Source organism: Delphinus delphis, chromosome 18 (genome assembly GCF_949987515.2).
Source record: "Delphinus delphis chromosome 18, mDelDel1.2, whole genome shotgun sequence".
Taxonomy (NCBI): domain Eukaryota; kingdom Metazoa; phylum Chordata; class Mammalia; order Artiodactyla; family Delphinidae; genus Delphinus; species Delphinus delphis.
Window position 1 is genome coordinate 61,070,723 of NC_082700.1, and position 26,887 is coordinate 61,097,609.

General features: G+C 36.8%; 1 protein-coding gene across 4 annotated transcripts in view; it reads left to right on the forward strand.

Moving 5' to 3' along the window:
- GPC5 (glypican 5) overlaps positions 1 to 26,887 on the forward strand; it is a 1,355,126-nt gene that overhangs the window by 540,756 nt on the left and 787,483 nt on the right. The window contains exon 7 of one of the 4 annotated variants that reach the window (XM_059996233.1): positions 18,002 to 18,027. The exons of the other annotated variants lie outside the window; for them this stretch is intronic. Coding sequence (XP_059852216.1) covers positions 18,002 to 18,010 — 9 coding nt within the window. The 3' untranslated portion in view covers positions 18,011 to 18,027. Of the gene's footprint in view, positions 1 to 18,001; positions 18,028 to 26,887 lie in introns of those variants that run through there. 4 annotated transcript variants of the gene reach the window in all.

Sequence of the window (26,887 nt, forward strand, 5' to 3'; positions counted from 1 at the left end):
CCACTTATCAGTGATTATACATTCCTTAGTGAGATTATTTGTTTAATATATCTTTACTCCAAGAGCCTCTAAGTTTCATATGAACTAATTGCTTATCTGGTTTTGTTCAACATCGTATCTCACTTTATACTTGTGTTAAATTCTATACTTTGTTTTGTGCACCTTCCTGATTGCACATTTTATGTATGATAAAATGTTGATTTTTTGAAGAAAAATATTTTTTAAAAAAATTTATAACATGTTAGAGCTTCAATGGATCTTAGATTAAATTTAAGACCCATTGAAGTTAGAACACTACATGTATCTATAAATTTGGGGGGAATTATTATTTGTTTTGGTCAGATTACACAAGCAAGAGCCTGTGTATACTCTCTCTGTAGACTAACACATATAATAGTCTCCATATTCTGTTATGGTAAATTTTAACCTTACATCTGGGGTTTAAAAAAAAAGAGGGTCACCAACTGAATTCAGTCAAGAATCGTAGTCTATTTGCCCCACAAAACAGTGGCTTGCACAGTATATATTTTAGTACTTATGAATTTATGACCAACATTCAAAGAATTGGGAAATTTCACATTAAAAAAAATCCAGATGGCTTTGTGTTAAAAAAATTTTTTCGAGATGAGCCAAAACTGTAATCCTATTCCCAGATGATAAGAATCTGTTCCCTCTTCAGTGGAGCCTGGAACATTCAGCCCTCTTCAGTCCCAAATCTCCTGTCACTCCCTGTCACTGAGAGTAAGTGTCAGTTTCTGTTCAGCATTGTGGTGGAGTTGTTGGTATAGATACTATTTTGTTTTTGGGGGGGTTTTTTACAGGCAGCGTTTTGGATCATTTGTTAACTTATTTTTTACAATAGGCATTTTCGTTGTGATCACTACCCTGGACTTTCTTTTGTGCCAATTCTGCCACTTGTATTAATTATGACCCTTATTGTTCTGCCTTTGGAGAAAACCATCTATTTGTACACTTTGGATAAATCATTTCATCCAGGAAATTAGATTAACAACTTGGAACCGAAAAACAGTCCATTTATTTAGAAGTCTGTCTTTTCAGTGTGCTGTTAGAGGATGAGTATTAAAAAGTTGAAGCCTTCTTCAAAAATTTTCTCAAAATGTATCCTTATCGTGGCAGATATTTCTTTCTAAAGAAACATTAAAAAACAATGCTCTCCAGATTGATGCTTGATTTAGTGAGAAGCTTTTGTCTTTTCTGCAGAGAGCTGAGCTCAAGTCTTCTATTCAGTTCTTAATCTTACAGCATTTATTCTTTCAGGACTTTCCAATTTGCCAGTTCATTGGATTTTGTTTATCACCTTTTCCACAAAAGCCCATTTGTTCATTGACAGTTGCATTCTACGTTAAATCCAAAGTTGGGCTGATTAATGAATATTCAGACTGGCCCCAAGGGTTCTTGTTAGCTTGGTAGTTCTATCACATGAACCATATGTAAAATCTATCTTCAAGTTAAATGTGGCTGCTTTTACTATGTCAGATTATTTATTAGTCTGTCCTCTATTAGTCCTGATTGACAGGAAATTTTTGATCAAGCAGGGCCTTCTCATCTCTGACTGCTTATACATCAAACATTCTTTTTCTGTGGATTTGACATATGAATGGTTTTATAGCGTTGCTATTTATTTGCTTCATGTTCCTTATATAGTTTGGTACAAAATAAATGAAACCAAGCTGAACAAAGATCTTATTTTATAGGATGGTTTTACAAAAGAACAATTCTGCATTTACAAAAGGTACTTTGGATGTCTAATTATTGGGCCAAGATACACTGCATGCTCTTGTTCATGTTGTAGCAAATATCATAAAATTAACAACTCTTAAAGGGCTTTCTTGGTTCTTCTTCTATGTCCATTGGAAAGGTCATCCACTATAAAAACAGAAGCCGATTTCATGCTGTTTGAATCAAGGCATGAGAAGAAAATTAAGGTAAACTTTAGTCTTACTGTAAAACAGATTTTGCTTTCAACTTCATTTTGTTTTCCACACAATATTTACTAACCTTCCCACTGAGCTTCTGTCCATTCCTCTCTCAAGTTGGATGTCAAAGTACAAACTCAAACTTAACGTGTCTCCAACACAACCCTTGATTTTCCCCTAAACCTGCTTCTACAGCAGTCTTGAACAGCTCTATAAATGGCGTGAGTATTTACACAGTTTGTTCAGACAAAAAATTTATTAGACAAAGACCTTTTAGACTCCTTTCTTTTTATTAGTTCATCAAAAAGTACGTTCAGTATATATCAAGTATTTAACAATTCTCTCCAAATTTTCTGTTGTACACTGATTGTATGCATCCCTCCCTCCCAAATTCATACATGAGGCCCTAACCCTTAATGTGATGTGATACTTAAAGGTGAGGCTTGTAGGGGGTAATCAGGGTTAGATTGGGTTATAAGGACAGGGCCCTCGTGATGGGATTAGCGGCTTTATAAGGAGAAGAAGAGAGAAATCTGTCTCTCTGAAACATGAGGATGCAGTTAGAGCCATGCATCCACCTGTAAGCCAGGAAGAGAGCTCTCATTAGAACCCAACCATACTGGCCCCCTGATCCAGATTTCTAGTCAATGAACTTTGGGGAAATACATTTCTGTCGTTTAAACAAACCCAGTCTATGACATTTTGTTATGGCAACTTGAGCAGACTGAGATATCTTCCCTTAACGCTCTAGTCTGATTCTCTACCATCTCTCACTTAGAACACTGCAGTGACTTCCTAAATTACCTTCCTGCTTCCTTTTCACCTTTTTGCTGTCAATATTTCAAGGATCAGTCAGATGATATTTCTAAAATGTAACTCAGTTCATACCATCTCTTTCTGCTCAGTTGTTCCAATGACTTCCCATTATGCTCAGCTAGAACCAAACTCTCTTTTCTATAAGGACTTTTAAGTTCTGTCTGTTGCCTGACTCTGACCTCATCTTCTACTTCCTTCATGGTGCAATGCATGCACACACATGCTCATGTACACATATGCACACACACATCTTGCTTACTTATTTATAATCTCCTGGCTCTCTAGTTGTTCTTCCAAATTATCAAGTATATTTCTACCTAAGGGCCTTTACATTTGCCGCTCCCTCTGCTAGTAAGACTACTTCCCTGGGCTATTCATGGGACCTGCTGTCTTACTTTATTCAGATACCTACTTGAAGACTTCCTCTAGGAAGTCTTCCCTGACTATTTAAGATCGCCCCTTGGAGATCCCACTCCCCATTATTTCCCTACATTAACCCTGATTTATTTTCTTCATAGCATGCATTATTTCCCAACTTTGTAGTATATATTTACTTGTTTGCTTTATATCTTCCCCACTGTAATGTAAACTCCACGAGGTATGAGACTTAGATATTTTTTACAGAATTGCTAGGGCCTAGAACAGTGCCCACCGGCACAGAGAGGGTCTTTAATAAACATGTATTCAATAGAAGATTACATAAATCTCAACAATCTATAAGCCAATTATTAAAAAGCCCATAGTATGAACCATGACCTTTCATAACAATTTGATGGAAAATATAAGTCCCTCCTGCCATAGTGGACTTAAAACCCTCACTTGCTAATATACAGGGTATTAAACCTCAGGTCTTTCATCCCAAATATGTGCAATCTGAAATTCTGTTTTTTAAGAGAGAAATTGATTTTAAAATCACGTTTTTTTGTACGTTGTCTGTTGTAGGAATAATAATTGTTGACACATATTGAAGTCTTAATATCTTCTGGTAGTATTGTAAATACTCTGTACGTTTTTATCAGTATATATTAAATTGGACTATTGTGAATATTTACGTGTATAATCTCATTTAATTCTCCTGAAAACTCTATAATATAGGTACTATGCTTATCACCAAATTTTTGTGAAGAAACAGAGGCATGGATGTGTTAACTAATTTAACCTGGGATATAGTCAGTGATAAAATAAGAACTAAAAATATTCAGTCTGACTCCAGTGACCATAAAGCTAAAAACTCTGTCTACTTCCTCTGTATCCAAAATAATATAAGTATTAATCAACTAGAATAATTTACCCAGAGCAGTTTAAGCCCTACAGTCTCGTTACCTTTTCCTGGCTATTTGCTACTGGGTTTTGTGTTAGCCTCATAACTACTCTCCTTCTATTGTTAGGCAGAATCAGATGAATATATTTCTACAATCTAAATTCATTACTTTTGGTTATTATTTCAATGAAATAACAGGGTTTACATGGTAAAATGCAATATAATTACAAATCTTTTCCCCAATTAATAATATAATGAATTACTGGCTTGATGAACAATATAATTAGAAAGGGAAGACACATACAGAGAAACCCTTTGACATTCATCCAACAGACATGCCTTTAAACACCTACCATGTCTGAGTCTCCGGAGACACAATGGTAAATTAGATACGGTTTCTTCTGTGAATGAACTCACCATTTAGTAAGGATAACAGCCACATCCGTAGATAATTCCAATAAATTCAGTATAACTAGAAACCTAATAAAGACCCAGATTATGGAGAAACCTATATATTATACGAAAGACAAAGTTTGGATTTTATTCTAGCAGCCAGTGGTGTCCAAAGTGGGGGGATGTGACTAGGAACAGGTGCTTAAGGTGATCCATTGAAGTGTGAAAAGGAAATGTTAGAATTATTGTTGACATTTATTTTGAAAGTATCATTTTTAATCTCTGTTTTTGGTTCTCTCATCATAATCATATAAAAGAGGTGCTAAGAATCCCTGTTGGGATTGGGAATAAAACCTTAAAAATGTCATTTACTTTAATTTCTAGTATTATTTAAATTTTTCTGTTTTGATATCTGTTGTATGAATTATATATAAATATATTAAGGGGTACTTATTTTTAAAAATTTACTGATATAGATGCACATTAAAAAAATGTAACTACTGCTGTTGAGAAACATAAAGATTTTAAGCGTTAGAGCTCAAGAGTAATATTGGAGTTTTAGATGAATGACCCTAGAGTGAACTTGTTATTAAGGGCACTGGAAGAAGCTATTGTAGTATTTCAGCAGAGAGATGATGGGAACCTTAACCAGGAAAGTAGTAGGGAAAAGGTTTGACAACTGTATAGTATTTAAATTGGCAAGATTTTGTGACTGATTAAATATGAAAGTGCTGAAGAGGAAGGATGCAAGAATGACTCCCAAATTTCAAATTTAGGAAGCTGGGGAGAAATTAGCAGTACTAAACAAACAGGAAATCCAAAGAAGGAAAACCTTAGGTAAGAAGTTTCTAAGTCCATTTTAGACATGATGATTTTGAGCATGCTTTGGAGTATTTAGCTTTAGGGTGTCTGAAATTTAGGGACAAAGTCTATTTTGCAAATACATATTCGGCCACCATTGGCACAGATGGAGAGTAGACGGACTCGCCCAGGTGGATCACACAGAGTGTAAAAAGCAGTGGTTCAAGAGAGATTTCTTAGACACACCAATATTTAAGGGACAGAGGAAGAAGGAGACACCCTTAGAGAAAGTCAAAGAACAAGGAGTCAAAGAGCATGAGGAGAATAAATATCCTAAGGACAATCCATGGAGCAGGGAATCCTCCCCAACGTTCTCTGAGTACTATGGTCCTGTTCTCAGGCTGTCCCTATAAGAGGCTCTCTTTTCCCGGCACCATTAAACATTCACCATACAAATCCATGGTGCTCACTTTTATATACAGAGAAAAGCTCAGGTTATGTCCAGTAATAGGGGTTTATTGTTCATAGGAAAATAGAGAAGACTGGGAAACCATGTCAGCTTCCTTCAGAGCAGGTGGAAGCTAGTTCACTGCTACATGTTGGTGTTCAAATATTACTCATGCAAACCCTAAAGTCATTTCTGAAAAATTACATATCCTCTTCTCTCATTTGAAATAAACACCTCAGAATTTATTACAAATTTAAATATTTGCTAAGACTGTATTTTCTGGATAATCGTACTGTATGCCTGATTTACCTTGAAATGTTAGACTGGCAGTTTAACTCTTTCAATCCATAAATGGTACCATGGGAAAACAGCCCTCATTGTCAAATTCAACAGCAAATTAGATGAGGCTATATAAGAAAATGTCCAAGTGCATTTTTTCTGTTTCAAATAAATATTTGTATTAACCACTCGTATTAACCTGCCAGGTATTCTGAATTCTAATTCTGAGCTATCTAGTTCAAAATATTGCTAGATAAGATATAAATGCTTCCATGATATTTTGTTCCCATGGGTCTCACTCTCAGGAGTTTTACACTCCAGGGCAGTGAATTACAGAAGATGGTGAGGGGTTTGCATTTCTTTTGTAAAGAAGGGAAAAGGAGAATTTAAAAGAGGAGTTGAAAAAAGAACTCTGAAAGCACAGATACAGTTTTAGCCAAATTAATTTTTGGAAAGCATACATATGGAGAAACTGAGGATCTGGAAACTGATTGCCTTAAATTTATTCATGCCTATATAGCATCTGTTCAGTCTTTGTTTTCCCACAGGGTACCCTGCTCCAGGAGACTCAGCTATAATCATCTAAGTGAGACACCAGTAGCTAGCAGCCTGATTTGTCCCTCCATCTCCACTTTTCTCTGCCTGCTATGTCCTCCTCTGCTACTGTCCAACTTTTCCCCTTCCTCTAGGTTATCTTGAATTTAATCATTATGATAGGGTTGGATTATGCGGTAGGCTATTGCTGAATTTTGTCTCCCTCAAATCCATCAGGTGAAGACCTAACCTCCAGTGTGACTGCATGAGGAGATAGAGCCTATGAGGAGATGATAAAGGGTAAATGAGGTCATAGGGTGGGATCCTAATCTGATAGGGCTGGTGCTCTTAAAGAAGAGGAAGAGGCACCAGAACTCTCTATTTCTTCCATGTGAGGACATGTGAAGACACAGCGAGCAAGTAGCCATCTGAGAGCCAGGAAGAGAGCTCTGACCAGAATCTGACCATGCTAATCACCTTGGCTTCTAGCCTTCAGAAATATAAGGGAATAACTTTCTGTTGTTTAAGCAATCCAGTCCATGGCATTGTGCTACGGCAGCCTGAGCAGACAAATGACAGGCATGTAACGTGCAGGCCAGGTACATGGACATTATCTGAGATGACTCTTTAAGCTAATATACTCATCACCCTTTTCTCAGGGGTGTCTTTCTTACTGACTACCTGGCATAGTATGTGGCTTTATTAGCTTAGTCACAGCTAACTGGGCCAGGTATCACCCTACCAGGGATTTCCTTGGCTAAAGAGAGCTGCCTTGCTAAGGACCCTCCCTGGGTATCCCCCATCTAAAGACTGATTTGCTTGGTGACATAGGGTCCAGCTCACTCGCCACAACTCAGGACCATTCTGAATGGTCATCTGAGCTTCAGAATTCCCCAGTGGTCATCTGAGACCTCTGTTGAGGTGGCACTGCAGTGTGACTTCTCCCTCTGCTTCCCCACCTGCCCCTCCAGTTGCTGACCCCAGAGCATGCCCTAAGAAACCTGTGGCACGATCATCTCCATCTCAGGGTTTGCACACAAAAGCCAGTGTACTGGCACCCACGTTGTTTTTCCAGATTCTATTGTCTGTGTGTGCATGGTTGGAGAGACCTAAACTGAGAAAATACATACTAAATTTTATTGTAATTTTTCTATTTATATCCCTCTCTTTCTTTATTTCACTGTGAGATTGTACAGGGCAGGAAGCATACATTACTCATCTACCTACCCATAACATTTAGGACTTTGTCAGTCAATAATAGTTCTCGACAAATATTTCCTAAATAAATTCTACAGTTGATTTATCATTTCTCCAGAGGCTAGATTAAGTCCAAGATAAATTAAGTCCAAGTATAAACATTTGTATAATTAACTAAGGGCTTCAAGTTATATATGCTTTGCCTGAATTCCCTGAGTGCCATTTTATTTTTAATCTTTAATAAAAAGAGTCTTTCTAAAAGAACAAACAAGAATTACTTTGCACACAATGATATATTCGTGAAGTTGAGAGGGCATCTCAGCCCTTTAATACTCCCTACTTAAGGAAAGTGGGATATCGAATACATACATGTTTAAAGCAGTATTAATAGCTGTATAATGTGAAAAATGACTTATTTGTGATATAAATTTATCATAATTACACAAATTAGAGCCATATAAATTAAGATATCAAGTAAAGAAGAATTTAGTATTTAATGTTTTCGTGATAATGAACAATTTGCAAAAGTATTTGCTGCTTGGTCCAATGTGGACTTCTGTAATTCCTGGATTTTGCTTTCTGCTTATGTAGGAATGCAGAGTGAGCATATCAATGAAGTCAAGACCTCCAGTTGCATTGTTTTGCTAAGTGTAACCAAGTGAGTTTTGTTTGGGCTCCTCTGTTTTAGGAACCGAGATTAAATGTTATCTAACAACTTTTCTACCTAAAAATTCTATTTTGCTATCTCAAGTGAACCACTTATAATCTCACACGTTTGTTGAAATCATAAGGAAGACAAACTAAACATAAATTATAATAAAGACACTGAATTGTGTCCATATTTCTCTTGGGACTTCATTAATTTTTTCCAAATAGAAGCTGAAGTTAGGTTATCCTCATTTATTCCCAGCTTCCCTGTCCTATACTTTAATAATGCTCTTTTCATTTATCCAATAAGTATTTATTGAGCACCTCCATTTTATCAAGCACTTTCTAGTTGTTTGGGGATACATGAGTGAACAGAACAAAGATCTCTGCTCTCATGGAGATCACATTCTTCTTTGGTGATACAGTGAACATAATAAATATATAAACTATATTGTAGGGGGACGAGGACCATGAATGTAAAAGATGTGGAACAAAGAAAGGGGATACTGAGAATGTTGGGGTGGAAATTGTGGCAGGTCACAATATTCTAACAGGGTGTTCAGAGTAGTCTTAATTGAGAAGCTGAGATTTAGCACTATTTAAAGAAATGAGGGAGTTAGCCATGCTGATACTTGGGGAAGAGAACCCCAAGCAGAAGTAACATCTAGAGCAGAGGTGCAAAGGCTGGGAAGTGTCTTGAATGTTTAAGGAAGCATAAGGATATGGTGTAGCTGAAGCAGAGTGAGTAAGGAGAGTAGGAAGAGAGAAGTTAGAAATCAAAGATAGGGCTGGTGGTGAAGAAACAGATCCTTTATGGCACTGTGGGCCTTTGAAGGACTTTGGATTTTACTGAGTGAAATGGGCAGCCTCTGGAAGGTTTGGGGCAGGTTTTGGGAGAGTAACGTAGTCATCCTTGCCTTTTGAAATGATCACTCTGGCTGCTTTGATAAGAATAGCCTAACAAGTGGGAGTGTCAAGAGTTGAAGCAAAGAGACCTCTTAGGAGGTTATTGATGATATTCAGGTGAAAGGTGATGGCAGGTGGCACTAGGTATTAGCAATGGAAATGGTGAGAAGTGGTGAAAAGTGATCGGCTTCTGGATATATTGAAAAGTTAGCGACAAGAAGAATTTCTATTGGATTGGATATGGGATGTGAGAGAAAGAGAGGAACTAAGGATTAATTCATATTTTTGGTTTGAACAACAGGAATGATGGTGCTGGCACCAAATAAGATGGGAATGCTGTGGTGGAATAGGTTTTGGATTGGCAGAGATCGGTACGTGACAAAACTCAAGTGTTTATTGTGTATCTAAAGACAGTGCTGAGCAGGCCGCTGGTGTATACGACTGGAGTTCATGAGCATGATCTAGGCTGGAGATAGATGATAGATAGATAGATAGATAGATAGATAGATAGATAGATAGATCTCGCATGTAACACAATAACACACATTTGGCATAGGTGTTATTCAAAACCTTGAAAAAGAATAGGTTACCAAGGGAGTGAGTGTAAATAGAGAAGTGAAGTGAAAAGAAGAGGATAGGTTACCAGCTCTAACATTAAAAGGACTACATGGATGGACCTTGAGGGCATTATGCTAAGTAAAAAAAAGCTAGACAGAGAAAGACAACTACTGTATGATATCACTTACATGTGGAATCTAAAAAACTCATAGAAACAGTAGAGTGGTGGTTACCAGGGGCTGGAGGGTAGGGGGAACTAGGGAGATGTTTTAAAGGGTAAAAACTTGCAAGTAGAAGATGAATAAGTTCTGGAGCTCTAATGCACAGATTAGCAATTATAGTCAACAATGCTGTATTATAAGCTTCACAACTGCTAGGAGACTAGATCTTAAATGTTCTAGCCATTTTAAAAAGTAGTGATAATTATAGGATGTGATGGAGGTGTTAGCTAATACTATGGTGGTAATCATATTGCAACATATAACTGTATCAGCTCAGCACATTGTACACCTAAAACATACGTTATATCTCAGTTACCTCTCAATTTTTAAAATATAAAGAATAAAGTGTGAATTGGAGTGGGATCATTCCCAAACAAACAAACAAAAAAAAGGAAGGTGAAAATTGGAGATGTAAGCAAATTAGCCTGAGAAGGAACCACTCATGAGATAGGAGGAAAACCAAGCGAGTGTGTTTCCTTGAAGTCAAAGAAAGAAAGTCAAAGGAAAGAATGATTAGCTACCTAAAAATCTTGCTAGTAATTCACTTATTAAGAGGTCTGAAATTGATTACTTAATTTAGCAACCAGGAAATAAGTGGTAACTTGATCAGAGCAGTTTAGGAGGTGTGGTGGGAGTGGAGCTGAAATGGAGTGTGTTTAGGGCAGAAAGAGAAGGGGATTGGAGACTGTGAGTCTGGTCGATATGCCTGAGGATTTTTGCCAAAAAAGGGAGTAAGAAACTGGAGGGAAGCTGATAAAGGAAATGGATCAGGACATGGTTTTTGTTGTTGTTGTTGTTTCAAGCCTTTTGTTTTGCTTTGTTTTTTAAGATAGGGAAAGTAACAGCATGTTTATATTGCCAGTGGGAATTATCAGTAGAGAATGAAAAATGGAAGATGGAAGAGAGCAGAGGAGGCAGGAGGGCTTCTGGGTCGTGGAATGAGGATACACCAATTCCTATCCTCAGTGTAACAACAGTGTAACTGTTGAAAAATATAAAATAATAATGAAAGAATCATCAGTCATTTATAATTTCTGCAAAGTGTCCTAAGGCCATAAACAAGTACAGAAATATTAATTCAAAAAATTCCACTAAATATGCATAGGGGTAGCCAGTATTGATGCCTGCATTGGTTTGCTAGAGCTGCCGTAACGAAATAGCACAGACTGGGGGGCTTAAACAACAGACATTTATTTTCTCACAGATATGCAGGCTAGAAGTTCACGACCTAGGTGTTGGCAGGTTTGGTCATTTCTGAGGTCTGTTTCCTAGGTTTGCAAATGGCCACCTTCTTGCTGTGTCCTGCACATGGTCATTCTTCTGTGAACTCACATGCCGATGTCCTAATCTCTTCTAAGGGCACCAGTCGTATTGGATCAACCCCCCCTCCCCTGCCGCGGGTGACCTCATTTCATCTTAATCACCTGTTTAATGGCCCTATCTCCAAATACAGTCACATTCTCAGGTACTGGGTGTTAGGACTTCAAGATATGAATTTGGGGGGGACACAGTTCAGCCCATAACAGTGACATTTAAACCACATTCTGTTCCCTAGCTCTGTCTGAGGCCACTAATTTTATCTGGAAGATAGCATGGAGAATTCCTTGTCTAAGGGTGTTTTTGAAAACAGTTGAGATGTTGGTAGAGAGCAATTAAGGTGAGACCTTTAGCTCCAATAGTACAAGCAAAATGGCACAAAACGAGAAGAATCCTCTTGGGATCACCGTTAACTCTGGGGTTCAAGAGGGCTGTGAGCATGAGCTGGGCTGCACCAGCCCAAGAGGAGTGAGAACAGGGTGTGAGGCAGACTTTAAGCATTTCCCAAGCCTCATGCAGACCCATCAACACAGGGCAGAAGCCACACTGGCACTCAGGGCTTAAATACAACCTCTGTCAAAATACTGATGAACAATAAACAACTCTCACCCAAGGGTCCTAAGAAACCAAGCTTAAAAATAAAATCACACTCATCTCTGGCAAACTGTGTGCATGCCCAAGGCTGTATCCACTCATGATCCACTCGTGACATCTCATCCACTCATGCGATGTCATGAGCTGAGCTTCCAGGTGTTGGAGTTATTGATTAGGACAAGTCAAGAAGAAAGTAATGATGAGGCTTTATTCACTTGTTGGGATAATAAGCAAGAGATTAGAAAGAAGTTGCCAGCTCCCAGAATGTTCTGGTTTTCTCCATAGAATGGCACTGGACAAGGGATAGATGTATCAGTACAAATTGGGGGAATAATCTCATTGCTGAGGAAGCTTCAAACAAAAATCTCCTGCTATGAATCTGGGTGAGGAGAGCAGGGAGAGGGAGGTGGGTGGGATTGGAAAGGTACTGAGAGCTGAACCACAGTGGAGCAAAGTGTCTTCAAGTTTTCCCCCTCCTTTTTCTGAAAAAGAGATCTTGGCAGAGCCCCTGGGGAAAGGCACCCCATGAAGGAGATGCCTCCCAAAAGGAGGCATCTATCTATGCCTCCCAAAAGGAGGCATCTATCTATGCCTCCCAAAAGGAGGCATCTATGCTGAGAATGCAGAGATACATAAGAGCATTCTGGCCAGGGGTCCTGAGTCCTTGATGACAACTCCCCTTCAAGACTGTCCTGCACTGGCTGTGCACCAGATCTGGTGTGGGGAGGTTAGCATTCCTCCATGAGGCTTGCCAGGTGAAGCCTTTTAATTGCCTATCCTTGACCTTAAAGGTGATCAAGAAAGGGAATCATCAAGCTGTTAGCTATTGGGCCTTGACTGAAAGAAGGGCTAAGAAATGTAAATGCTTTGAACTATGAGAGCAGCCTGCAAGACATCTGTCCTTCAAAGAGTAAAGGGGCTTAAGCCCAACCTTTCACCCATATGTGGCTTATAAGTCAGGGGTGACCCTTAAATCACTGGCTAAAAGATACAAACAAATGGAAAAACATATGAGTAGGAACACATCTGAGAGGCTACACACTGCTGGGAAAATAGACTTTGCAGAATTAGCTCAGCCAAACCATTAATCAAACAAATGACTAAGCAGACAACAACAAGAAACCCTGTGGTGAGAAGGAAGAGTAAACATGTTTGCTATAATATATTATTTAAAACGTGTAATTAAAAAAGAAAGAAATTATATATATATATATATATATATATAAAACATGAAAATAAACAGCAAAGTGTGACCCATACATAAGAATAAAAGCTGATGATAAAAGGTGCCTTTTAAGGGACCCACTTGATGGGCTTAGCCAACAAAGATAGCAAAGGGGCTATTGTAAACACATCCAAAATATGTTCAAAGAACTAAAAGAACCATGCTTAAAGAATTAAAGGAATGTATGATAACAATGTTTCATCGAATACAGAATATCAATAAAGAAACAAAAATTATTGAAAGAACCAATGGAGCAAATCCCTATCAAAATGCCAATGGCGTTCTTCACAGAACTAGAACAATTATTCTAAAATTTGTACGGAAATACAAAAGACCCCAAGTAGCCAAAATGACCTTGAGAAAGAAGAATAAAGCTCCCTGATATCAAACTATACTACAAAGCTACAGTCATTAAAACAGTATGGTACTGGCACAGAAACAGACATGTAGATCAATGGAACAAAATAGAGAGCCCAGAAATGGACTCACAATTATATGGGCATTTAATTTACAGCAAAGGAGGCAAGAATATACAATGGGGAAAAGACAACCTCTTCAATAAATGGTGTTGGGTGAACTGGACAGCTACATGCAAAAGAATCAAACTGGACTACTTTCTCACACCATGCACAAAAATAAATTCAAAATAAAGACTTAAATGTAAGACCCAAGACCATAAAACTTCTAGAAGAAAACATAGGCAGTAAGCTCTTTGACATTGGTCTTGGCAATATTTTTCTGTATCTGTCTCCTCAGGCAAGGGAAAAAAAAGCAAAAGTAAAACAAATAGGCCTACATCAAATTAAAAACCTTTTGGGTAGTGAAGAAAACTATCAACAAATTGAAGAGGCCATGTACCAAATGGGAGAAGATATTTGCAGATTATGTATCTGATAAAGAGTTAATATAAAAATATACAAAAACATATAACTCAACATTTTAAAAAAATATTAAAAAATGGGCTGAAGATATCAATATATATTTTTCCAAAGAAGACATACAGATGGCCAACAGGCACATGAAAAGATGCTCAACATCACTAATCATCAGGGAAATGCAAATCAAAACCACAATGAGATATCACCTCACACCTGTCAAAATGATTATTATCAAAAAGAACATAAGTTTTGGCAAGGATGTGGAGAAAAGGGAACACTTGTACACTCTTGGTGGGAATGTAAATTGGTGCAGCCACTATGGAAAACAGTAAGGAGATTCCTGAAAAAATTAAAAATAGAACTACCATATGACTCAGCAATTCCACTCCTGGGTATTTATTTGAAGAAAATGAAAGCACTAATTAGAAAAGATACATGCACTCCTGTGTTCATTGAAGCATTATTTACAATAGCCAAGATATGGAAGCAACCTAAATAAATGACCGTCAATATGAATGGGTGAACAAGATGTGGTATACATACAATGGAATATTCCTCACCCGTAAAAAAGAATGAGATCTTGCCATTTGTGACAACATGGATGGACCTAGAGGGTATTATGCTAAGTGAAATAAGTCATAGAGAAAAAGACAGATACTGCATGATTTCACTTATTATGTGGAATCTAAAAAACAAAACGAACAAACAGAGCAGCACAGAAAGAGTTAGAGATACAGAGAACAAACAGGTGGTTGCCAGAGGTCATGTGCTTAAAACCTGAATTTAGCTGCAATGGTAATTCTCAGTGCATAACATAGTGTGGCCCCTTTGGCTTGAACTTTGGAGAGTTGGCAGCTGTGTTTAGTTTAATCCCCTTTGGCTTCAACTTTCCCATGTCTCTGGGCGTAGTTTTCTTAGTTCTGCCTATACAATATTTCCTGTGCAAGCTAAATTTCTATTTTATAATCTATTCTTTACCTTAACTTGTCATTTCCATCCTGAATTATTTTACTGATGTATTAGTATTAGCCAAGGTTCTTGACTACATACAGAATAGCCTGTTTTTCTTTTTTTTAAGGATAAAACTATATCACAGATTAATTAACAGAGTTACAAAAACAAGACCCTAGGCTGAGATTCTGGGAAGAGCCTCCCGCTGGGTAGAATGTAGAATCTTGCCTCTACATATTGACAAACTACAGAATCAGAAGCTGCCATGACAGCTGATGTCTTGCAAAACCTAGTCAGGAAACTGCTTAATCTGGATTCTGGTTAGCTGTTCCCTCCAAGCAAAAGAGTGTCTTTAATTTGTCATGTGATTCAATTCTGAGTGGAGATCTTCCACAGGGATATCTGATCGGTGAAACCTAAATTATATCTGAATTCCTAGCAGCAAGGGATACTGGGAAGTGTAGTTTTTGCTTTCCAGCCCCTGTGAGCTACAATGTTGTTAGGATGGATGTTGAGAGTGTTAAACTCCAGGTTATGATTTTGGCCTTTAATGTAACTTCAAATATCATAAGGTGATTAAATACACTAAAAAAATCTGACCATGACAAAGACTTTATCTACATAATTCACCAGAATCTTGCTGTGTTAAATCCTAGCATCTTCCTGGGAGAGCTTTATAAAGAAAATCTTCTTTGAAGATGTCAGCTTCTGACAGAAAATTAAAACTCTGGGCTTGCCCAATTTGAAAGGGCTAGTGAGAATAATTTTATCATGATCACTACCATCGCTCACAGTATTTTATTTGGTTAATTAACCCACCCATTTCTTTCCCTCATGTTTCTGAACCTATTTGGGAATAGAGAACAGGAGTTCAAATGAGAATAAATCATTTGCTTTATTACAGGTGAAAAACTGGATTAAAAAATATAGTTTGGACTTCAAAAAACATCTTTTTCCTTTTTCTTTTTCCTTCCATAGAATTTGTACAAAAATATCACTAAGAGAGCTGCTGAATAACTGAAAACTTCACTGCACAAAGTGTAGTCTGTTATCTTTGGTTTATTCTATGGAAAATGAAAGATTGGGGAGAAGAAAGTATGATGCTCACAGGCGGGCAATTTCCAAAACAGAGATCAGGAGTGGTAGCTACAAAGAGAATCAACACATGAGCGTGTAGGTTTAGGCCATTAACCTTCCCAGTTGAAGAACATGAGCAAATAGATATCAGACTCTTACCATTTCACCAATCAGATCCCTTCTACCAAAGGAAAAAGCTAGGGAGCAGTAAGGAGAAGGGAGCAACGTTTTTCCTAAAATTTACCTGAGGCATTTTGTAGACTTGAGAGAAACTGGAGAGGGAGAGCATGGCTGTCACACTGCCATCATCACCACTAGCACCACCATCATGATCATGACTATGATCATCCCCATCATTACCAAGAACCACCAATGTCATCATTCAAACAGCTGTGGAGTATCTACAATATGTGGACCACTTTTATGTCACTTAAGATCCAAATTACTTTAAGAATGAAAGGGCTTCCCTGGTGGCGCAGTGGTTGAGAGTCGGCCTGCCGATTCAGGGGACATGGGTTTGTGCCCCGGTCCGGGAAGATCCCACATGCCGAGGAGCGGCTGGGCCCCTGAGCCATGGCCGCTGAGCCTGCGCGTGCGGAGCCTGTGCTCCGCAACGGGAAAGGCCACAATAGTGAGAGGCCTGCGTATCGCAAAAAAAAAAAAAAAAAAAAAAGAATGAGAAATGAGGAGGATTTATAATTAATGCCACAGAGATGATGTGTTGTTGAGAGGAATAGAGTTTGGGTGGGGAACAGGAAGTGATATACAAGAAATGAGGTGTCTGGGGGAATTAAAGAAGGCTTCGTGGAGGTAGGTCATATTTGGGCCTTAGAAGAAATAGTGTCACAGGGATTCAAAGTGTAGTCCTACTGCAGAGATGAGGGATACTCGTGAGAAAAATCATGATTTGCCTCATTATAAAGGGTATGAATATTCAGTTTTAAATTTCACCAATCTCTCAAGAAATGGGGTTGATCTTTCAAGAAAAATAATTCCCAACTACTTATTTACGCATATAACACTAAATGACTAATCTTCCTGAAGTTTTCTTAGAATCTAGTCTTCTTTATACCATTGAGCTCTTCCAAAAAAGATGTCCTCAATCTATTTACTACAAGTTCAGGAAAGAACTTCTGTTGAAAATGAATGAGTCATTCTGTTTTGTATTCTCCAAGTAAGGCCTGCCGTCCAAAGCCCTTACCTTGAATGCTTATTTGCTTCCCTATATTAGATTTTTGGGAACTAAGAAGGCTGTTGGGAGTTTCAGTTGGATGCTATATGGTATCTTACAATTCTGGGCAGTCTTGAAGGCAAAGCTGAGATTATTTGACCAAAGGAAAACAAACGACCTCATGTTTCTAGTCAGCTTATCTTCCAAGTAAATACTGATTTCCTTGCAGGAAATTCATTTTAATTTTACCTCATTTCCCCTCAAAAAAAAGTTATCATTTTATTTAAATAAAGAGAGGCCTTCCAACTTATTCTGCTGATTAGTCACACAGTTTTGCATTTTATTAGAAAATCCTTCAAATATAAATATGTTCTTCTGCTCCTCAAGTATTTGTAAATAAACCATAGAGTTAATGGAGATAGAATCTCATATCATTGAAAAGGAGGGAAAAATACACATATGTCTTACCTCTGAGCGGCAAATAACAGCAATCAGACTGCTGTCATTTTAATAAGCCTGTGTTTGTATTTTTGCACGGATTTTCTTAAATGCCCTTATGATGCCCATTTAATGTTTTAAAATCACTGATGATTTTGTGAAACAATGGGGAATAATTTTTAAAGGCACTTATGAGGTCTAATCTTGTCTCGTTAAATACAATGGAGTTAAGCGATTTTACATTTACCTCCCTAGAGCAAAGGGAATTCCATTTTTAAACAAGGACCCACCGTGTTACCATAGATCTGTGCATTATTTCCTTTTTTCTTTTTCTTTCTTCCTTCCATTTAGGGACCCTGATTTGCTATGAACCCAGCATGAAGAGAAAGGAAACAAACCCATGCTAACAATTATGTAGTTACAGCAAAGTTAGTTTAGATAATCCCTAAACATTTTCTTCTTTTATCGCAGAATATATCACAAAAGCAGCACTAATTAAATTGTCTCAGACCTGAATTCTCATTAGGATAGCATGCATAAACCATCATCAGGGAAATGGTTACTGATCATTAAAATGCACCTAGAATCGTAAAGGCAAATTTCTTCCTCTATTGTATTTTTTCTCATTCTTTTTGACTTTCTTTTACCCCATATATATTTTCCCCTATTTGCTACCATTATCAGGAAAGCCTTGTGTCTTCCACATATCGTGATACATAATGTGATGACTTATATTATCATTATTATTGCAATTACTTCTAAACTTTATAAAGCCACAATGTCAATAAAGGGCTTGTGTCGCATATACAGATATTATTCTGTGGTAGTTATGTTTTAAGCCTTTTAACCCGTATTTTAACTAACAGTTTTAGTTCCAGTTGTTAACATTTGTTCAACAAACATTAATGAACGAGGTATTTGATCTATTTTTTAAAAAAAGCTTTTTCCTTAATAGTTAACACAGTGTTCTAGAAGTACATAGTAAATGCTCAAGACAAAATTTTAAATCACAGGATTTTAAAACTATAATAAAATTTACTAATCTAAGTTATTTGGGGGGGCAGGAAACTGAAATATAGAAAGTTTAAGGGATTTGACAGAAATGATTCAACTGAAGGCAATTATTGACAGTGATAAGTCTGGAAGTCAAACGTCCTAACTCAGTCAACTTTTTCTTAGAAATATGATGATATGTTAGAAGGGAGCCTGTGATGGCATTTGACTTGAAACAAAGCTGGGCATGAAAGGAGTCTAATATGTGGTTCTTAACCACACATTGAAAATATGTAAACTTAAAGAGATACAATTATGTACATTAAACACCTAGAGATCAAAGCCAAGTGATGTATATCTAAAGCTATCTGTAAGCTTACAAAGGGATTTTAAAACAAATTTTTAAAAATGGTATTGCTCTTTTCCTTCTGCTTTCATTTTTCATGGTGAATATGAGATATAAATTTTTCTCATTAATCACTAATTGAAATACAATAATTCAATTTATATCCCAGAAACACAGCTGTATATAATAAAGACCTTAGGTGACGGATAACATTATACTACAAAACTGAAGACATAGAAACAAGTAATCAAGATTCAGCCTTATTTTCCTCATAAATGTAATTGCAATAACAATAATAATACTTCTGACAGGGTTGTTGTTGTTGAATTATATATGACATATAATAATATATTATTAGTAGAGTATATAACCAGATGACTTATATTCTGTTATATCATTATATATTATTGTATTATATATTATGTATATTTTTATAAATAAGATATTATTACATTATGTTATAAACATGATATTTGATTATATTAACTATGTATTCAAAATTGAGATTTGACTAAACTGTGATAAAATCTTAGCTGTTTATAGAAATCTTTTGATACATCCCATCAAACACACCAGAGGAATTAAAACAAAAACAAAACAGGTTGGAAGACAGTTTCAGTATGAGAATATTAAAAGTCAGCCAAGAGGGCAAAGAGCTTCTCACATGCTTGAATTAAGTCTACAGGAGCATCTGTCCAGAAGGCCAGTGAATCCATTGCTAAAGTATTTTGTATAAATTTTGAAAACACATGGTATTCATTTCTACTTGGCAGAGTTTATGTTTTGTACACTGACTTTTCTGATTCTTTCAACAATATTTTATGACCTTTTTAGTATGGACTTTTTAAAATTTTTATTTTCCAATTGCCTGAATAAGTGATCAAAAGTTTTAAATGCAGTTAATCAAATATATTTCCTCTATAATATCAAATAGCTCAATAATTTTTTCTCTCCATTGCATTGTTAAGTTGACCAACAGTTTGGTCCTTATATTGACAAAATAAATGACAGAAAACCCACCATGCATTTCTGGATCTTTAAATTTTTTTAAAAAAGAAAACGAAACACCATTACAATTGTTAGCATAGTCAAGACATTTAATTGAAACACAGTTCATTTGGAATAGATTTCTTTCTACATGACTAAGATAAATTTCTTTTTTCTCTCACTCTTATCATGTAAAGTTAAAGTAGCTGTGCAGATTTTCAGCAAATTTAGAGAAAAGTTTTGGTATAGTCTGAAAAATATGGGCCACAGAAAATTCATGGGGGAGTGCCTCATCAAAAGTCATTTCAGGAACAGCTAAAACGGAGCACTAATTTTCACCTGAATTGACAAATTATAATTGGGATAATCTTTTAATAATTAGATACCTCATATATAGCTGATCAAATATATCTATATTTATATATATTATTTTTTAATTTTTTCTATCTTTTTTCATGGTCTTCTTGCTCCCCTGCCCAAATCATTTCCTGTTTAAGTGGCTTTATTTTTCCCTTCAGTGCTTATCACTTCCTGACCTTATAATGTATTTTTTTTAACTATTTTGGAGTCCCCAAAGTCTGGAACACATAATAAATTAATACACATTAAATTGGTATTTGATGAATAAATATAGATGTGGAGAGAGCAAACAAGCATCACTTTACAATCTGAGCTCCAAATAAAAAGGCACAGGGAAGCAGGAATTACAGTGTTTATGTACCACTGAGCCTCTTTGTATATTCTCAATTCTGCTTAGTTGTTTTCTTGAAGAAATAACCATAAGGCTGATTAATGATCCCTTTGTGAAATGCTGGGTGGGGGAGATAGTCCAAAATGAATCAGATTATTGATATTATATAAAATAAAGTTTTGTAATGTTTTAGCCATTAATTGACTCTGAAGCTGTTTAAAATGATAGAATAATTACAATTTCAGGTGCTAGATGAAACTAGATTAACAACTTAACTATATTTTGTTATGATCAAAAAATGTATAAAAACATCAGCCAGGTTTTATTTTCATGACAGAAGTAAAGAGAATAAAGGGACTAAAAATGATATTTTTTTAGCCATAAAATATTATATCTGGAATAATTTGAAAACAAGTTCAGTAGTAATTTGCATATTTTATACAAATTGTCCATGATAAGGTCTATGTGGAAAGGAGAGAAAGCTGGCTATGAAACTCTTCATGGCTGTAAAACTTGCCTTCCTGGGCCATGAAAATTACAGAAAATATTTTAAAAGACATATAAATAAAGAAATAACTGAGAAAGCAGCATGGGGCCCCTGATGAAACTATGATTATAAAAGGAAATAGGAGCATGTACTAATGTTCCCATTTTTCCAAGTTTGGTGATTTCCTTAGTACGTGGTTCTTAATTCTAGCTGTCTATATTTATGTGCGTATAGTCACAGAGATTGTTTTAGGTACAACATATTTGAATTGTAACAACAAGTGTCATTCTTTTTTTATTGGGAAAAGGCAGTTTAAAGCCTAAATCTTCTATATTTAAAAACAAGCAAAAAGGAATAACGTATTCAGGCAACTTCAGATATTACTCATCAGAGGATGGCTTTAACAAATTGTTTTTATGGTGGTATCTCTATTTTAGCAGGAATGTAACAAAGACTCTTATTTTGATAAGGGGCAAGAGGAGGGAGAAATCTTGAGTGTGAGCATACCAAATGTGTTAAATTCAGTGCCAAGTCCTGGGCTCCAACAGGCAGAATGAGTGTAATAGGCCTGGAGAGAGCAGTGGGAAGACAGAAGCAAACATCACCTATTTTCCAGTTCAATATTCAGAGAACTAGGTATTTCACAGTAATAATTTTTGCAATGTTTAATTTTAAACCTCAAACAGACATTTTTCCTGATGTTTTAAAAAGAGTTCATGAAATGTAATTTGACCATTTCTTCATAAATTAAGACACCTTTTTCCAAACTGTGTTATACAAACTCCAGTGTTCTAAGAAATATTAACAGATCACCCAAAGAAAACATGGCTTCACGGTCAAATATCTTGGAGAAATACTTCCTATGCCATTTTTCTCTAGGACTATGACAGTGCTCAGTTGGGCTCCAAGCAGTCCCACAGAATGGAAATTTGTTTAGCTTTATTTAACTTCATATTTTAAAGTACATTTGGTTATAGAATTTATTTTTATGGAAAACGTTTTGGAAGATATTAATTTTTTAAGGAGCAGCAGTCCACTTGGGAATTAAAACTATCATTATTAATAATCCTCTCAGTGCTTCTTGAACTTTAACGTGCATATGAGTCTCCAAGGGAACTTGCTAGAATGCGGATTCTGATTCTGCATTTGTTGGAGGTGCAGATGAGATTCTGCATTTCTACCCAGGTCTCAGGTGATGCCTAGGCTGCTGGTCTGGAGTCCACATTTCAAACAGCTCGGCTCTGCTGCATTTTGGTTCTTTATTGTGGTTCCACAGAGGTTACTGAGATGTGGAAAGACGTATACTTCTGCATTAGTGGCTTCAGACCTTTAGGCTAATGAGGTGAAACAAATCATTAGAATGGGAATCTTTGCACTTCAGCCTTGATTGGCATCCGGATAACAAAGTAAAGGAAAGACAAAAGATTGAGAGCCCCACTCTATACAAATTAACAAAAAAAGTGAGTGAAGAACAGTCTGTCCACAACTCTAAGACTACTCTCCAGACAGACATGACAAGGGAGATGTGGAAAAAGAAGATTTCTAACAGTGCTCTTTTAAGAGAGCTAGTGCATCTGTTCTATTCCTTCTTTGATGTAGAGGTGGAAGTTCCATTCTTGGCCCCAAGCCTCGTGACAATTAAGAGGGAAACAGCCAATTTTGAAATACGTTCCCTAAGGTGGAAGAGACGCTGAGGGCTTGTGCCAGACTCATTCTTAGGAACAGTAAAACAGAATGTAAACTAGATCTGATCCAGGCTAGGACTTATGTTTAAGTGACAGGCCTATTGAAATTGGCCTGCGCTCCTGGAATCTATTGGTGTTGGAGACATGTAAATGTTTCCCACAGACCTGTCATGGAATGCATGGGAGAGAAAACCAAGCAGGTTTAGTTTGGGTTGTGTCCAATGTGGTTGCCTCTAGGGCAAAGAAATCTAAGCAGAAAGAGGCAGGTGGTAAGTCATAAGATTCTCAGAGATAAGCAAGAAGTTGCAGAGGACTATCCCGAGTAAACTCAGGTACCTCTACCTGAATCAAGGGAACTTTAGGAGAGATGGGTCCTGTAGGAGACGTCAGGTGTCCTGAGAAGGATGATATACACCCCACCCCGAATACTTGTCCTCTAAGTTTCCAGATTAAAGTAGGTTTTAAATCGGAAAACAAATTTAACTGTACATTATGTATGTTTTGTTATTAGTATCTTGGGCAGGACTTTTTGGTTTCTGAATTTAAATTTAAACTGGTACTCAAATAACTATAGGAGGTTCTATTAAGAATGAGCAGGAAAACCATGGTCATCTCAAAGAGTCCACTCGGAACATTTGAAAATGCGGCTTACTGAATAAAGTTTTAATTCAGGGATGGTGGAAGATGCAATTAAGGGGTGCGTGCATGTGTGTGTGTGTGTTTGTGTGTGTGTGCATGCCTGTCTGTCTAATGTTGGGTGTAAGGCTTCTTCAACAGGTTGGTCACATCACAGAGGATTAATACTGGCCTAGTCTCCCCAACTGATGTCAGAGCTCCCTTCTTGCTGTAGTCAGTGTCTCTGCCACTCACCCCTAATTTGTTTCTTCTAATCGGTAGAGGGCTCAGAATACAAATGATCTGGCCCATCAGGGCGTTGAGTGAAGGCAAGAAGGGCTCTTCTTTGCAGTAAGAATTTCAACTCAGAAAATTTACCTTTGTGCACAAAATTTCTCCTCCCTTTCCTCTCCTTTCCTCTCCTCTCCTCTCTTCTTCTCTCCTCCTTTCCTTTCTTTCTCCTTTCCTCACCTCCCCTCCCTCCTTCCCTCCCTCCCTCCCTCCCTTCCTTCCTTTTTCTTTGTCTCTTTTGTTCTTTCTTCTTCCTTATTTGGTTTCTTTATTGTTCCCTCGTTCTTTTTCTTTCCTTAGATGTTAATCAGATTGTTGTCATCTTATTTGTAAAAAAAACCCTTTATACCAAATATGTACAAAATACATTGCTATACTTTGATCTATATCAATAAAGAATTTGCATATTACTTTGATACTTTTTCATTGCTTCAGGGAATTTTCTTTAAGGTTTAGATTTCACTTATTGAGGGAGGAATGAAGACAGCATAATAGATACCTTAAAAGAAATAGATTAGTTTGTGTGTGTGTGTGTATTCTCATTCCAGTGCTGAATAAATCCTGACTGTGTGCACTAAAAACACAAAAAATAAACAGAGACACAGGACCAAGACTTAATTTTGGTTCTTTTAGCCAAGTTATATACTTGCTTTTATTTGGCTCTGACAAATGGTAAGGTGGCTTTCCATCTCTGGAACCATCACCTTTTTATGAGGTGAAATTACATCCATTCTGTCTGGTTGCCCTATATCTTGGCAACCGTTTATTGAGCATCTACTGTGAATCAGAAATCATGCTCAGTACCTTATATATATTAATTTGTTTAGTCCTCACCCCTTCAAAATTTCTGATACAGGCATTTTTATCCCTGTTAATAGGAGTAAGATGAGGCTTACAGTATGTTAGCAAGGCCAAGTCATAGCCTAAGTTATACAGGGTAATAAAACCGGACTTTGAACCAGTGAGCTGTAACAAGGCTTGTACTTGTAGCCACTATGACAAAGGAGAGTATAAACATTTGATATCTGCAAGGAGTTGACTTTGTCCTACAAGTGAAATGTACATTTTGTGGGGATTTGTTCTCTATTTACAAGGTTATTGGAAAGATTACACCATAGTTCTTCCTTTGCCAGTTATTTATAATAACTGAAATTTAATATCATCTCAAGAGGTAACATTAAACTATACAAAATCCCCAAGATTAAAAAAGAATATGCTTTGATTTTATTTCTGATTCTTTTGGGAGAATGAGAATTTGAACTATTCTAACTTTTATGGGTATCCTATATATGTTCATGTACATAAAGTTAATTTCCTGTCTCAAAGGTAGTATAGACATAAAAAGGCCAATTACAGTTTTATGAATAATAAATATAAGATCTGGGGCTTCGATTTTCTCTATTGTTGCACTCTAAATAATAGCAGTATTTCTAGGGAATACTTACATCCTTTCTAACACAAAACAGCTAGGAACTTTCATTAGAGAAAAATCAAAGCAGATGCAGTGTGTATCCCCGTATATTGCAAGTAATGTTAAAATAGATTCCAAACTGGCGTCTCGTTTTGATGAAAACTCAGAAGACAATTTGGAGACTGTCTGTCAGACTCTGGAGACCGAGGCACAGATGGAGTTCTGAATTAAGCGACTTTGTATTTTGAGATGTGAAATGAGCTTTAGTCCCAATTGTATATTTTAAAGATTGTGGACTAATTGGATGTGGTAATTGATTATTAAGGGGTTTATATTCTTAAAATTGTAAGGTTCATAAATAGTAATTTAAACATTTATAACAAGATTCAAGATGTAAACTTTATCTTCAGATGAATACATGTAGACAGAATTGCATAATCCATATTTCAGTCTGATTGGTAAGAAAATGTTCTTGATTAGTAAATTTTCCATAATGCCAAAGAAAATTCCTTGAGATATCAAAAGTTTAAATATTTTAACTAGTCTAATAACAAAACAACAAAATATACTCCTTGATTCCCTGTTACACCAAAAAGTTCTGAATTGAATGCTATTTAGAGCACAGCATTTTGTGGTTGACCAAAAAAAATGTCATGAATGTTAATTCATTTGACAAATATTCATTTAATAAATACATACTGTGCCTAAAATGTGCCAGGGTCTGTTCTTGGTATTGGTGGTACAAAACACATCTCTGCCTTTCCACATTGCAAACCTTTTTAAGATTTATTCTAAGTCCTCAGAAATACCTTCCTAAGTGGTTAAGGTTTATGGGATCTGGGCAGCACTCGCATTTCATACCAATATCCTCTGAACACCTTACCAAGAGGCTTGGGCTGAAGTGGACAAGGTGGGCCAGGTTAGAGAAGTAGAGGAAATTTAAGAACATGATTCCAGGCTGAGTTTTTCACCCTTAACAAAAATATTTGGAGGGCTTCCCTGGTGGGGCAGTGGTTGAGAGTCCGCCTGCCGATGCAGGACACACGGGTTCGTGACCCGGTCTGGGAAGATCCCACGTGCCGTGGAGCGGCTGGGCCCGTGGGCCATGGCCGCTGAGCCTGCGCATCTGGAGCCTGTGCTCTGCAATGGGAGAGGCCACAGCAGTGAGAGGCCCGCGTACCGCAAAAAAAAAAAAAAAAAAAAAATATTTGGAGAATTGTAAATTCTAAATTAAGGTAAGGCAGGAAGGAACTTATAAAGACTCATTAATGAGCTTGATTTTATTCTGTAAAATGTAAAGAACTACTAAAGCCTTTTAGGAAGAGAGTGATCTTTTTCATTAGCATAACTTGAAAATATATAATATTGGAGCTCCAGTATCAATTAAGGTGGGAAATAGAACAGTGGCAGACCAGTGACATTGGGCAGACTAGGCATTCAGGTTTATCACATGTAGAAATAGGCCCGATGATGGCCAGTTAGTGTATTATAGGAACTGATTAGATCTCACACTGCTTGGCTATGTGTGTTTGTCTGTTCTTTCTCCCTTTCATTGTAATGTTGAAATGTATTTAGATTTCCCATATGTGAAGGTAACAAATGATGACATATTCAATTCATATGCTTTTTCCTTTTTTGGGGGGGGAGTTTAACTACTTTTATTTTTATTTTTTTATTGTTATTTTTTAATGTCTTTATTGGAATATAATTGCTTTACAATGGTGTGTTAGT